Here is a 14863-nt window from a genome sequence, read left to right as displayed (position 1 = left end):
CAACTAGGTTCATTCCTGCAAGTCCAATCACCACCACCCCAGAGAGTAACATGGTTACCTTCTTACAGAAAGGAAACAGGGACTGTCCGCATTTCTGTGAAGACTGAAATGATATCTTTGGGTATGAACGACTCTCTTATGAATATCCAACAATCCTCCTACCTCACCCAAACACTTAAGAAGACAGAGTCTGCCTTTGTTTTCTTTGTACACACAGACTGTTTTAGGATCCTTTGCTCTTTTCTTCTCTGGTGTTATGAATTGATTTGTTTTCCCCAAAAAGATAAACTGAAGTCCTAACTCTTAGTGCCTGTGAATGTGACCTAATTTGGAAACGAGGACTTAGCAGATGTAAGCTAGTCACATGAGGTCATTAGGGTGAGCCCTAATCCAATGTGACCGGTGTCCTTATAAGAAGAAGAGAGAGAGACGCGGGGGAAACACCATGTGACAGCAAAGGCAGAGATGGGAGTGATGCAGCTGCGAGCCAAGGAATCCAAGGACCCTTGGCCACCCGCACATGCCAGGAAGAGGCAAGGAAGGGTTCTACGCAGGGTCTGGGAGGGAGCACGGCCCTGCTGATGCCCTGATTTCAGACTTCTGGCCTGCAGGACTGTCAGACAAAAAAATCTGTTGTTTCAAGCCACCCAGTTTGTGGTAATTTGTTACAGCAGCCCTAGTTAATGAATAGACCTGGTTTTTTCCTTCTGAAATGCCTACCATCTCATCCACCCTCTCCCCTCCAAGCCCATGTCCACCTCACCAACAGATAAACTGTGAAAGTCACTTTCTCACTTATAATATGACCCAATTTTGGTCTAGCATCTGAGATATTGAAAATGTTAGGGAATAATCCTACTGTCCTACGAACTCTACAAAAGGAAAAGTTTAAATAAAATGTCAAGTCCCCACTTATTCCTGCTCCCAAATAAAGTACAAAAGAGCTCAGAATTAGTCCAGGAAGGCAGGAATCACATACAGTCTGTGGTGAAAGGTGGAATTGGATCTGAAAGGCTTGTAAGAGACCACACTCAGCTCCATTATCCACTGGATAGGGACAGCGGGTGGCCAACCATGGAGGGGGCAGAAAGGACACTGCCTATGGCAAATGCCTGCCATGACAGTCCCACTCAGGAGTGGCCTAGGTCTTGACTCCCAGAGGCCCTACTCATGTGGCTGTGACATCCTGTCAGGGACGGTGAGGCGTGACACTGATGGGGTCAGGGGCCAGTGGAGGGAGGTAGGAAGAAAACAAACAACCAGGACGTGACAGAGCGGAAATGAACACCTGTGACCATCACTGTTGGGCTCACTGGGTGCAAAAAGTAGCACCAAGGCGACAGACCTCAACAGGAGAACACTCAGCTTCCTTTTGGGGGATTTAAATGTTTCACTTGTCACACAAAATAGTTCCCCTGATAGCCTTGGGTGCCACAAGCCCTTGAGCTATTTTTAATCACCTCCCTGTCACTGTTATTTTTAAATACAAAAGTATTCCCCAATGAAATCCTAAGCATCAGAAGGCAAATAAATATAAATGTATATATATTATCTGTTCACTCCATTAAGGATAGGTAGGGTACCTCTTAGAAAGCATTAAGCCTATTTAGACCAAAAAAAAAAAAAAAAGAGGAACATTTTAAAAGAGAATAAGAGAAGTGATTTTTCCCCAGTATTCACCAAAACAATATTTTTATTTATACTTGTTTATAATTGCTATTCCCAAAATTAAAACTATCAGTTGTCTTTGCTTCCTGGCTGCTCACCTGCTTATACCTGCCAGCGAATGTGAGCTGGCTCCAGAGGGTGGGGCTGCACATTTGGGTAAGTGCCTCAATTCTGTGCCCTGATTTTGCCTAACATGAAGGCAATGAATGCAGAGATTCTACAATGTTATACTTAAGAAGACCTAAAAACAGGCCAACCCTGGGCCACAGAAGCAATATGCCTGTTGGACAGTCGATTGCACATGTCCATCTCTAGAAATCGAACAAGGTTGTATTTGGATTTAGCCCAAGCACTGCTGGCTCCACGTGCCACTCTGCGCCTAGTGCAGCAAGGAGAACCTCCCCATCTGCTTCCATCAAGTGCAAGCTGCAAAGCTGCAAAACTGCTCACTGGCTTTTTGATCTATTTATATGCATCTCCTTGATGCATATATACAGCTTGGCAAAGGTAAAGGAATGGTGCTAATTTATGGTTTTTGTTTCCAAAAGATATCCTCTCTTTGGCTGGCTGAGAAACTGTCATTGGCATGTTAAGCCTCCCAACCTACAAAGTATTTACCAGCACTGGGGAGGCGACACGACATGCCACACAATAAGTCAGGAGTCTTGCCCTCAGTTTTTTGCATAAGGACAGGAGAGGCTTCTCTGAAGCTCCTCTACATCTATTTCATGGGCCTGGCTCCCTTTAAGTTTCTTCTCCTCAATCATCACTCCGGCCAAAAAAAATATGCTCCTTTCCTACATTTCAGGAGGAGGTTGGAAAGCTGAAGTTGACCGTGTGGTGTGCTGTGCACCCCACGCATGTATAGCTTCAAGAAGAGGATGGTGTGATGTGCCACACTGGAATACATGCTGCTTATGCAAAGCATCCCACAAGACACAGTAGATTCCAAGTGCTATCACAGCAGCACTCTGAGAAATGAAACGGCCAAAGGATGGTGTCTGTCACAACCGGCAGTGGTTGTACTCACGGCCATCCCACTACACTGCACGAGCAACCTCGAAAGCCAACCTTAAGGGGGGCCCTGCCCTCCACCACCCTGAAAGCTACAGTGACCACAGACCCAGGACAAGCCTCCTGTACCCCTGGAGAGAAGGGGAGCTGGTGCTGACACCACAGCCAGCTGAGTTCCAGGGGGACAGCTCTAGGTGGCTCTGTGGATCTACTTCAAACAATTCTCTGACCCAAAAGCCAACAAAGAGATTAATCAGCCCCATTGTTTATTTTACAGGTTGGATCACCATAATTGAATCTTACATAATAAACACATATGGGTCCATGCTGCTTAGAAATTTTCATCTTCATTAAGGGAATTCTTAGCAGAGTAAACGTAAGACTTTAGGTGCTGTATTTTATAGCTTATATAATCAGCTGAGGGCAGCTCTCCCAATTTCAACCTGCTTATATTCAAGGTGGTAATTTCTCCTTCTAATCAGCTGAAGTTGGGAGACAAATTCAACAATTAGAAACAGCCTGCCTATTTTACATAAGCCTCTTGCAAAGGGGGTGAAAGACAATAGCCATTCCCATTAATATTTTACAGTAGTCTTTAAATGAAAAACATCATCGTGACACTTCTCCCTACATCAACCTTGCAAGTGCAGAAATGGCGGTAAAAATAATCACTTCTAACTCCCTCAAATTCCTGTAGTTTTGTGAGCAGGGATTTAGTTTGCCTTCTATTATTTTCTCCGGAACTATTTGTTAAAAGCCTCATCAGCCCCTGCTCATTTCTTCACACTCTGCACAACTAGAAATTTAGGTATCAATGGACGGAGAGCCAGAAGAGACTTTAGAGCTACCAAGAAAGTCTCAAGGCCTATCTGAACAGGTTCATTATCCAGAGACCCAAAAGTTGTCCCAAAGGACAACCTGGTAGAACAAATGTGGTAGTCCCATCACTGCCTATGGGATGGGTTTATGGGCACAGCCTGTTCCCAGAATTTTCAGAGGGCAAAGATTTTAACCAAAACCAATGCTAAGGCTGAGGTGAGTGGATCACTTGAGGTCAGGAGTTCGAGACCACCCTGGCCAACATGGTGAAACCCCGTCTCCACTAAAAAAAATACAAAAAATTAGCCAAGTGGTGGTACGCGCCTGTAGTCCCAGCTACTGGGGAGGCTGAGGCAGGAGAATCGCTTGAACCCGGGAGGCAGAGGTTGCAGTGAGCTGAGATCATGCCACTGCACTCCAGGCTGGGCAACAGTGTGAGACTGTCTCAAAAAAAAAAATAAAAATTAAAAAAATAAGACTTCATCATTACAGTCAGTGGGCTCTCTGAGTCCATTACCAGATAACTTAAAATGCCACTTGGACTATTACGTCCATGAAAAGGAGAGTACTGAAAAGTCATGGCAGGGGTATTTATAAAGGAAATCATGAGGGCAAAAGGGAAAGATGAGTTCACACTTCTTCCCGCCCCACCCGCCCCACCCCACTGAAAAAAGTAGGGCTTGGCAAGGCACCGTGGCTTACACCTGTAATCCCAGCACTTTGGGAGGCCAAGGCAGGTGGATCACTTGAGTCCAGGAGTTCAAGACCAGCCTGGACAACATGATGAAACCACCCCACACCCCATCTCTACAAAAAAAAAAATAAGAAAACTAGCCAGGCTTGGTGGTATGTGCCTGTAGTCCCAGCTACTTGGGAGGTTGAGGTGGGAGGGTCATTTCAGCCTGGGACGTCAAGCTGTGATCCTGCCACTGCACTCCAACCTGGATGATAGAGCAAGACCCTGTCTCAAAATAACAACAACAACAAAAGTGGGGCTTATGGCAGCCTATGTTACTTTTTGCTTTTAAATATTTTCAATGTGTGTTGATTAGGAGGAGTAAGTGCAACTATTGTCTAAGTCCAGGAAAGTACTAATGACCAACTATTCCGTGTTTAAAGAGGAATGCCCAGTCATATGGGAAATAACGAGGCTGGTAACACCGTTTCTACTAAACAATCGAGCTGCTAAGTCCTCAGTTAGCAAGGGCTTCCCTTTTCAGAGGCACTGGACTCAAAACCACAAAGAAGAACCTAAATAAAGAAGTTGGGAGTCACCAACTGCTGAGGTTCTGTGTACATCCAAGGGAATGTTTCCAGTCTCTGTGTTGTCACTGGAACTCATGGATGAAGGCTCCCCAGGCTTGCTCACTCCACACCTGTGGCTGCACAAGATTCAGTGCTTTACACACAATTCCTCCCTAGGCAAAGTCATCAGAGTGACCCGGCTTTGGGGCTCTGAGGTCTTCTGAGCACAGATTCTCTCCTGAAGCCTGTGGCATTTGAAGGTGAATCTAAAAACTCACCTAAAACATACACTGCCACCTGATTCACTGAGAAAGGCCCAATTCCTTCTCTATCCTTCGCAAGGACAGGTGTGACCAGACTGGCGTAGGAAGGCTGCTTCTAAGACTACAGATGGAACGGGAGTGGCGTTGTGCAGAAGGTATGTCCGTAAGCCGAGATGGATGAATCCATGGGATGGGAAACCAGGTTGCAGGAACAGGTCCATTGTTCTGCTTATGAGAAACCAAAAAAAAGACCAAGCGTGGGGAAATGCCCACAGACCTGCTTGCCAGAGTCCACTTAATACTGCAAGAGAACACGAGGTGAAGGCAGCAGACAAGGCGTGAGACCTGAGCCCCTCTGGGCAACCAAGCCTGAGCTCTGCGAAGGCACGTTTTAAACAAGGCTGCCTGGAGGGCAGCATATGTCCACAACATATGTCCCTTTGTCCTCCCCCTCCTGACACCTCGGGCTCCCTTGAATTGGTCACTCAGCCTTTCAGCCAGTGAAGCAGAGCAAGCTTCAGGAGCCCAGATCACCAGTTTAGGAAACAGAAGCCTTGGCCTCACACAATATTCCAAATCCTCAGCTCCCTGGGAGGGACTTTTGTTGGTGCTAATGTCAACGAGCAGGGTTATACCATTACTGTTAAAGCAACTGTGGAATACTGTACCCTATGAGAAGTACTCTATCACATGACTATTTGTTTAAACCTCACAACCATCTGTAAGATAAGCTTGATCATTATCGCCATTTTTCAGATGAGGCTATTGAGGCTCGAGTAAGTGAAGTTGCCAGGAGCTGGGAAATAGCAAGTCTAAGTTCAAATCCAGGTCTTCCAACTCCAAGTCCAACATTCTTTCCACCTACCCTCAGCCTTCAGCACCCAGTGGCCACAGACCACAGCAAGAGATACTGAGGACCTCCCAAAGTGAAGCATCAGGGCACCTGCCCCGCCCAGCCAGTCCTGCCTGCCCTGCTTTAACCTCCTTCAAGTACCCATGGACTGTAAATGATCAACATGAATCACCATTCCTGCAGTGGGCTCCTCTCCCATGTGACTAATTTTTATAGCATCTTTAAGATGAAATGGATTGCTATATTTATAAGGGAATAAACAGAATTAGCAACTGATATTTAGCTTATTACTTGCCCTTAAAAACTTTTTACCTCCCAGACAAAAATGTCCATGTAGAACAGGAAACTACTCGAATATGCAATTCACTAAACCAAAACTAAAGTTTAATTGAAATAATTTTATTTCTCATTGGTTGGGGCTACACGGTTATTATGTTTGCAGTAAATATGCATAACCATATTATTATTAATAGTAATAGCTAATATTTTCTGGGCACTCATTATGTGCCAGATAGTGTTCAAGGTGCTTTACATGTACTGACTCAGTTCATCCTCACAGCAAAACAGAGGGTAGGTACTATTATAACCCCAGTTATAAAATGAAAAAGTGAGGTACAGAGAGATTAAGTAAACAGCTCAAGGTCACAGAGCAGGTAAGGGGAGGATATAGGCATGAATCCCAGTCTTCTAACACTCATTGAATAAGCGACAGCTGCCACAGACACTTGCCTTTCTCCACCTTGGAACTGTAATCATTTAACTTGGAGTTTTAACCGTTAAGCAATGATTTGTCTCATGCTAACACATAAACACTTAGGCTACATAAAATACAAGTGTCTTTGAATCACATCAATTCATTTATCCTATGAGCCAAGGTCCATGATTCCACTGCTTTTCCTGTTTATATCTGTTTTCCAGATACAGACATAGAAACCGAAAATAAAAATGAATTGAAAGAGTAAGGATGCTATCTTTCTGGCCTACAGATTACCAAAGGCATTTCTGAGAGGCAAGAAAATACCGAGATTTTCTTCAGGGGAGAACGGTTCCAAATCCATGTGTCAACCATACAGTCAAAGTTACCATTGAAATGTCCCTTCGCACCTTCAAAAAGTATGGCATACAATATTCATTGTATGCAACGCTGTACACAAACACATATGTAAATATGCAACGCATGCGGCAATGTACAGAATAGAGTACATATGCAGAAGAGAAGTACTTTGACTCCACTTTAGAGAAACATGCTTATTAAATGATGCATGTAGTGAAATCTGCGCGAGTTGGAACTAAAGCCAGAGAAATGCAGCTAGTAGGGAGTTTTATTCTTCACTCTTTCTGCACGAAATGCAGCTGTATCCTCATCATTTTTGCAATACTACCCGTGTTCATCCAGGCCAATCTGCTAAGAGAATACAGTCCCTGATCAAGGCAGCACCTCAAAGTTTGCTTTTAGGTGTGCAAAATAAATTCACAGAGACCCTGTTGGTGGGGCTGCCTTTGCCCAGCAGTTCACCAATGACTTCGCGCAAGAAGCAGCCCATGCAGCATAATAGAAAACACGATTCCAGCAGCACCCAAGATGAGCTGCAAATGCTGGGCAATTGATTAGCAAGGCGGTGCCACTGCAGAGAGGCCTCTTGGCGATCCTTTTCATAAGGTGTCTAAAATTGAATGAGGGGAAGAGTTAACAAAATGCAGGATAGAGCCCTCGCTCATTTTACAACTAATTCAGTTTCTTCTATTGTTAAATACACCAACAAAAACCCCCTCACAAACAAAGATAAATACACAAACCTGGCTGAAAAGAATTTTCAGAAACACCTTTTCCCCTTAATAATTATTAAAATTTTAAATCCAGCTATAAGGAAAAAAAAATCCAGGTAATTTTATTTCTTACTACCTGGGGCTACACAGTAATTATGGAAATGGCAAGGAATTTGTCACTTTGAGTAAGCATAAGTGTGTAAAATAATTTGATTAAATAAAATACGGTTACCTTAGTCATCATAGTAATTTGACAAGGACTTTAAAAACGTCTCCCTCTGTTGAAAATGTCAACAGACAGTTTCCTCAGCTGTCTGCTTCTGGATTGAATATGCAAAAACTCATCTTCGAAATGATGTTTCTTTAGAAAAAAAAAAGGAGTAACAAATCTAGCAGTTTCGCCTCGCCCATTAATTGCAAGCCCACTTGACTATTCTCAGGCTGAAAGAAAAAGTGTGACTACAAAGCAGTGAGATAGAGCCTCATTAACCACACTCAGTCATCTATGTCATTATTTTGTTACCATAACCTCAAACTTATTTTTCTATAACTCTAAAGAGGGAAATATCTACCCCTTGTTCACAGGAACTCCCTTTGTGCCCCACCCAGGAAACTAGACTGGCCTTTTTTCAGTTTTCAACCTGAGGAAATTCAAATGTATTTGTATGTATGCCTCAAACTAATCGTCTAGAGGTGTCAGAGGTTTTAATTTCCTGTACACACCCTTATCTACTCCAGTCCTCAGTAATTTGATACCACACAGAAACCTCTATATGCAGGGCTACCCTCAGCGAGTGGCTTAAAACATTTTAGGGGGTCTCTGCAAAACACCAATAAGCACACACAAAATGACTTTCTCCCCATGCAGTTCTCATATGCCTGCATCTTCTCCAACCAGTCCCAGACTTAAGCACATGTTACATCCTTGCAAACAGGACTGGAGCCACTCGAAGCCAAAACCCAAGTAGAAGAAAATTAAATTGCATTCTCCGTTCCATACAAAATGACTATCAAACCGAGCAGGCCTCTCCTCTTACGCTGCAAAAATTATGTCATAGCCAGTCAGGAGGTTTAGGTGACTATGATGGAACATCCCTGTGACTATTGGCTTATCTGAAGCATGGTTTCCAGTTAAGATGTTTGTAGCCGTAATAGATTTCAGAATCCACAGTTGGCCCAGGTTGCACCTGGGTTACTTTATCTAGATCACTGAGTCTGGCTTTCAGGATCAGTGTCTTTTTGTACTCCCTGACACCAAGGCAAAAGTTGCAGGCCCCCAGCCTAGCCTAACAATTGATGGCCTTATATACAATACAGTTTTCCTTTGAGTTTCCTCCCTGGGCAGGTTCTTGGTGGAAAACAAACACATGCATACATACACACACACAGACACACACACACATTTTCTCTCTCTCTCTCTCACACACACACACAGACACACAGACACACACGAGTCCTCCTTCTCAAAGTTGCTTCTTAAATCACAGGCAACCTTCTGCTTCAGTTCTGCAGTTGGGAAGCCTACACTAGTGTCATTCAGGACACTGAGAAATTTGTCTTTTCAGAAAAAAATAAGGAAATGAAACTGCAGTATTTTAAGGCACCTGGGGAGATGAAATAAGAAGGTGGACTCTGGGAATCTAATAGGAAATAACGTCGTTGGCATAGAATTTGTAACCACCCTCCTCTCTGTGAAAGGGAGCATTACTGGCACTGTCCCAAGGCAAGTCCTTCCTCAAGTATCTGGAAATGCCTCATTAGAGAGGCAGGCTGATTGCCAAGGTAAGGATCACGTCTAACGCACACTTAGCACGTGGACCCTGCCCTGTGGTCCCCTACAGACACAAGGTCTCAGGTTTCCTAAGAAAGCCATGATGAATTAAAAGGAAGAAATGTGCCTTTCCTGCAAACAGCCTGCAATATTTCATTCTCCAATTATCCACAGAGAAGTCTCGCATGGCTGAAGGAGCAAACTTTTTTTCCCCATCTCCCAAATAACAGATGAAGAGAAAACTCTGAAGTGGCCCAGAAGAGCAAAGCCCATAGCCAGCTGAGTCAGTCAACCCTGACAAGCCAACTATTTATTTTCATGAGGCTCCGATGGCAAGGCAAAGACGAGGGCAGCCGGGCAAAGCACAGCCCTTAGAGCCTTATGCCTCCACTCCTAGTAATCAAAATGAATTCAATTTCCTAGGCCTGTCCTCTCCTGGGCCTCCAGCTGCTTTCTGCAAGTCACCTGTTGACTCCTGTTACCCTACCCCACCCAACCAGGCTTTCCATCAGCGAAGGCTAGAAGTGCCAGGATGCCGCCACCAGGTGGACCGAATTCCTCCTCTGCTTGCCGTTCCCCTGTTCTGGGATTAAAGTCAACCTCCTATCTCCTGGGGCCAGCCCTGCCTCCAGAAGTCCACCACTCCAGGAGTACTCGGCTTCTTAACTTTCTAAAGGAGCTAGGCCATTCATCTAGTTGCAGCCCAGCTTCATTTATTTGTCAAATCCTTAGATCACTGCAACCGAAAAATAGTAAGCCCACGCTTTTATCACTCCTGGGGTGAAAAGTTCTGCGGGTGTTTGCCACACATGAATAATGCACTCTACCGAGCAAAATTGGTTTGAGGCAAACAAACCGTTAAACTGGAGGAAGCTGTTGATATACTAATTACCTCCTTCTAAACATAGACCCGGTTAGGTATTATGTACTTTGCATATGTCACAGTACAGACCCACATATATTTTATTAATGTGAATTTGCATCTCTGTAATACATGTACTTATTTAAATATTTTAACAGTCAAATTTCCCCTAAGGAAGTGCCGATAAACTGACTCCCAAAACACAATTATCCCCTATCCCTCAAATTCCAAGGGCTAATAGGTACTGTCTGCAACTGCATATTATAACTATAGACACAATAAGTGTATTTTATAGAACAGAAAACAAGGTATGCTTTTGACTACAGGGTTCACTTGCAGTCTACAAGTTACGAATGCACAAGACAGAGACCGGGATGTAAACGCTTTTCGTCTCAGAATGAGCAACAGAAATGTATTTGATTTTCAAAAGCCCTGAAATTCTGTCACCCCAGGAACAGAGCTGAGTTTGAAGACCCCCTCTCTCACAACCACCTAACTTCCTCAACACCGGAGACCAAGCACTGCTTGTATTTCCCTTTAACAGTGAGCCCTGAGCCTTAAGAGATAGTTTATGAACGGTATACAGCCCCCAGCGTCTGGCCCTCATGGACTTTACCCCAAGGCCAGGAATGAGGGATTAATCACAGCATCAGGATACGCGTGGTTCTATCTCTGGATGTGGTTATTCAAGGGCCAAAATCTTGTCCAATTCTATCTCCATCAAACTTGCTCAGGAATACTCAAAGTCTATGACATTTGATTCCAGTTGCGGGTCAATAGCCAAGTAATGATTTAACACTATAAACTCTAAAAAAAAAATTTCCCGTTTAGACAGGACTGTACTTCGGTGTGGAAGCACGCTCTCTGGAACTCAAGTTGCGACCACCTGAGCAGAGGAGGCGAAAGCGACAAAGTAGGTACCTGACAGTGCTGAGTCATTACAAGCTGTTTCCTCTGAAATGTTATGCACCCATGGGCCCTCTGAGCATTAACATCCCCTTTCTGGAGGCAAATAAAATACATATTCATTGCGGAAAATGGTGCAACCTTCTGTGGGCGGCAGACCACGATGGGGAATTTAGCACTAAGAGTGGATAGCAGGAACTACACAAACTCGCAGCTGCTCTCTAGGTACCGTAACTTTATCCCAGACGCTCACAGAGGGCTATAGGGATACCGGGTGGGAATATTCCCCCTGCAGCCCCGGCTCAGGTCAGGGCCACCCTAGGGCGCATTTTACTCTAAGCTGTTATATCCCCCTGTAATTGGCGGATGTAGAAAGCGCCCGGAGAAAATGATGCATAATAGATTTGTTCTCGAGGAGGATGCAATGGAGAGTAGAGGACGCAGGATGCGAACTGGTTTTTCTTCCCATGTGCGGGTCACCTGAAAACCCCGATGCTTTTTCTTTCCTCTCCAAGGAGAACCCTGAACTCACCGTCTCGCTCCGCTCTTATGGGGGGAGAGGAATAGTTTCACGCCCACCTGCCCGCCGCCTCTCCTCCCCCGGCACCCCCTGCCCCAGCCGGACGCGCGCGAGCTGCTACCGGCATCAACGGTCCCGCCCGCTACCCGCTCGCTGGCAGCCCCGGCCGGCAGCTCCCCCGGCGGCCGCCTCTGCACCACTCGCCAACCTCCACGCCGGGCCGAGGTCATGCCCGCCTGCCCCCAGCGCCGGGCGGCCCCCTCCTCGGGCCAGGCGGCCGCTCGAGAGCCGGGCTGGGGAAGGAGCCCGCGGCGGAGTTGGCTCGGGGACTCACCAGGTAGGCGCCCACCGTGCCCTGCGCCAGCATCAGGGCGCACTCGGACACCAGGAAGATCTTGATGTTGGAAAAGCAGGACACCTTCTTTTTCTTTTTCTTGTTCCTCTGCGCCTCGTCCCCCTGCAGCTCGCCGCTCCGGCCGCCGCCCGACGAACCGCCCGGCTTCTTCCCCTGCATCCTTCCCCCGCCGCCGCCGCCGCCGCTGCCGCTGCCGCTTTCCCGCTCGCCCCGGGTGTCGGGGCCGCTGCCGGGCGGGGGTGCGCGCCTCGAGGCTGCGTGCTGTCCCCGCCTCGGGTTCGCGGCGGCCGCCCCCGTCCTGCCGGGGCTGGAGAGGTGGAAGGCACAGCTCCTCGCCGCCGCCGCCGCCGCCGCGCTCGCCCCTTCCTCCTCCTCCTCCCCCGCCTCCGCCCTCCCCTGGCCTCCTCCTCCGGCTCCGGCTGTGCCAATCACAGGGGCTCGTCGCGCCGCCCGCCGCCGCCGCTGCCTCGCCTCCCGCGGCCGCCCGCCGCTGCCATCGCCCGGTTCCCCTTGCCCGCCGGCCGCGCCTGCTCTCACCCCCTCAGCCCCAGCCCCAAGGCCTGGGCCTGGGCCGCCGCTGCGCGCCCTCGCCGAGCCGCTCCTCGCTGCCGGTGCGCCCCCGGGGAGGCACGGGAGGCGGGCTTGGGATGCGGAGGGCGGCCCGGCGGCCGAGGCTGGGAGGGTCCGGCTGCGGGGAGAACTGGGGAGACCCGGAGTCCTTGCGGAGTAAGGGGGGGTGCCCCTGAGGGCGGGAGGCGGCGCCCGGCCCCTAGGTGGCGCTGCGGGGCACGGGGCCCCGCGGCGGAGACTCGCGGCTCTGCGCCGGGCGCGGAGATGGGGTGCGGAGGCGGCCCCCGCGGGGCTGGGACCCGGCGCTCGGGAACCCGGGTGCCCAGGCCTCAGAGGGCAGGCTGTTCCCAGGAAGGGAGAATACTGAGTACCCAGGAAGGGCTTGGCGCGCGCTCTTCTCCGCCCGGGGATTTCTGGGGACAGATGTTGTGCTCTGGGTCTTGGGGAGGTGCCAGAGGTCAGAGCTGCTTGAGGCTTCTGCCGCCTGCCGGTTTCTGCCCCAGCTGTCCCCGGCCACAGGGGGTGTTGAAAAGGCCCCAGACCGAAAGGACAGAAAGGGGAAGTTAGAGGAATACGTCGGGAGCCCCACGGACCGTTAGTGCCCCAGCCTCGGTGTCCAGGCGCTGCAAGATCGCCGCGGCCCCAGCAGAGGGCCTTGTCCGGCCCTTCATCCGCCCAGGGCCCCGCTGCTGGAGCGCGCAGCACGCGGCCAGCCACAGGCCTGCTGGGTCCCCACCCGTCCCCTGGCTCTGTGGCCCTGGCCACCATCCTCGGCCTTGACCTGAATGCCTGGCCCATGGCAGCCGCTCCTAATTACTCCCCACTCTCACCGTTACCAAGGAGTGTGGGCCACAGGGCACTACCAATAGGATCTGCTAGTTCTCAACTGCAGCGTTTGGAAGCTGAGAGAAAACCTCAGAGGACTGGACAGGTACCAGGAAACAGCACCTTCCACCTGGGCCATTGGGGGACTCAAGGAATCATTTAAAACGGTTTCCTTAATAATTGTGTCAAAGAAAATGACCCACTCTCTCAAGCTCCTGTGTCCAAATGCAGGCTCAACTTCAAAACTGAATAGCAATGAACCCGACCATATTTTTCCTTTCTCCCGAAGAACTTGAATGAGAATGGAGGGTGTAATGGTGGGGATGTTGTTTTGCCATGGCATTTAAATATAAACTGCTTCATCCTTCTGTGGCTCCAGACGTGATCTCACCCAGGCTTGGTGTCGCTTTGAGATGCCCTCACCTTGTCTAGGCCACCTCCTATCTGAATTGGCTCCCCCCACACTTGAAGTCTCTTCCCGTCTTCCCCACTTCCTGAATCAGTGGCCACACCATTCCCGGCCAGTCCTATAATGAGAATCTTTACTGCCCCCTTCTTTCTTCCCCACACCCTCCTATCACTCGGAGCCAACTTTTCTGCAGGATCTTTATGTCCCCCTCTTTCCCTCCCCATCACTTTGCATCATGGGCTACCTCCCCACTTCCTCCTCAGAAGACCCTTGACAAGCTAGCTCTGTTCCCTGCCTCTGTGACGGTAAGCTGCAAAGCTGAGCTGAGACTTGTCTATGAATGGTGACCCCATTGCTAATGAAATGTGCAGAGTGCTTTATAGTCTTCAACTCTTATTTACATTCTTTGTAATAACAAGAGCTAATGTTTACTGTGTGCTTATTATGGCCAGACACCATTCTCAGTGCTTCACCGGCATTTACAACATAATCCTCACAGCAATCCTCTAAACCAGATACTATTATTAGCCTTGCTTTACAGATGAGACAACTGAGGCCTAGAAAGGTTAACCTGACCAGTGTCACTTGTCTAGTAAGTGGCAGGGCAAGTCTTTGAAAACCAGGTTGTCTGCCATCATAGCCCAGGTTCTTTATAACTACATACATATCATCTCATTTATCACCCAGTGTGGTTCATCTCATGGGGAGGCTGGGACTTATGTTGTTCCTCTTTTATAAAGCTGGAAAGGGACAAAACTTGCATCCATGTCCAGCCCTTTTTGTTCTTTTTTGTTTGTTTGTTTGTTTGAGATGGAGTTTCGCTCTTGGTGCCCAGGCTGGAGTGCAATGGTGCGATCTCGGCCCATGGCAACCTCCACCTCCCGGGTTTCAGCGATTCTCCTGCCTCAGCCTCTGGAGTAGCTGGAATTACAGATGTGCCACCATGCCCGGCTAATTTTGTATTTTTAATAGAGACGGGGTTTCTTAATGTTGGTCAGGCTGGTCTCGAACTCTGA

General features: G+C 48.1%; 1 protein-coding gene and 1 long non-coding RNA gene across 7 annotated transcripts in view; one reads left to right on the top strand and one right to left on the bottom strand.

Annotated features, from left to right (window-relative positions):
- Positions 1-12425, bottom strand: part of SLCO3A1 (solute carrier organic anion transporter family member 3A1) — a 320979-nt gene extending 308554 nt beyond the window's left edge. For 2 of the 6 annotated variants that reach the window (XM_034939452.3, XM_034939450.4), the window contains exon 1: positions 12023-12425. In XM_034939452.3, the coding sequence (XP_034795343.2) occupies positions 12023-12202 (180 nt within the window). In that variant the 5' untranslated portion in view covers positions 12203-12425. Of the gene's footprint in view, positions 1-7861; positions 7991-11700; positions 11819-12022 lie in introns of those variants that run through there. The other 4 variants (XM_055098874.2, XM_055098875.2, XM_055098876.2 and 1 more) reach the window with 4 other exon arrangements.
- Positions 11830-14863, top strand: part of LOC129394017 (uncharacterized) — a 33487-nt gene continuing 30453 nt past the window's right edge. The window contains exon 1 of the long non-coding RNA XR_008621196.2: positions 11830-12025. This is a non-coding gene — a long non-coding RNA (uncharacterized LOC129394017). The remainder of the gene's footprint in view (positions 12026-14863) is intronic.

Source organism: Pan paniscus, chromosome 16, assembly GCF_029289425.2.
Source record: "Pan paniscus chromosome 16, NHGRI_mPanPan1-v2.0_pri, whole genome shotgun sequence".
Classification (NCBI taxonomy): Eukaryota; Metazoa; Chordata; class Mammalia; order Primates; family Hominidae; genus Pan; species Pan paniscus.
The sequence above is the reverse complement of the archived record's forward strand: the minus strand, read 5'-3'. Positions and strand labels throughout refer to the sequence as shown.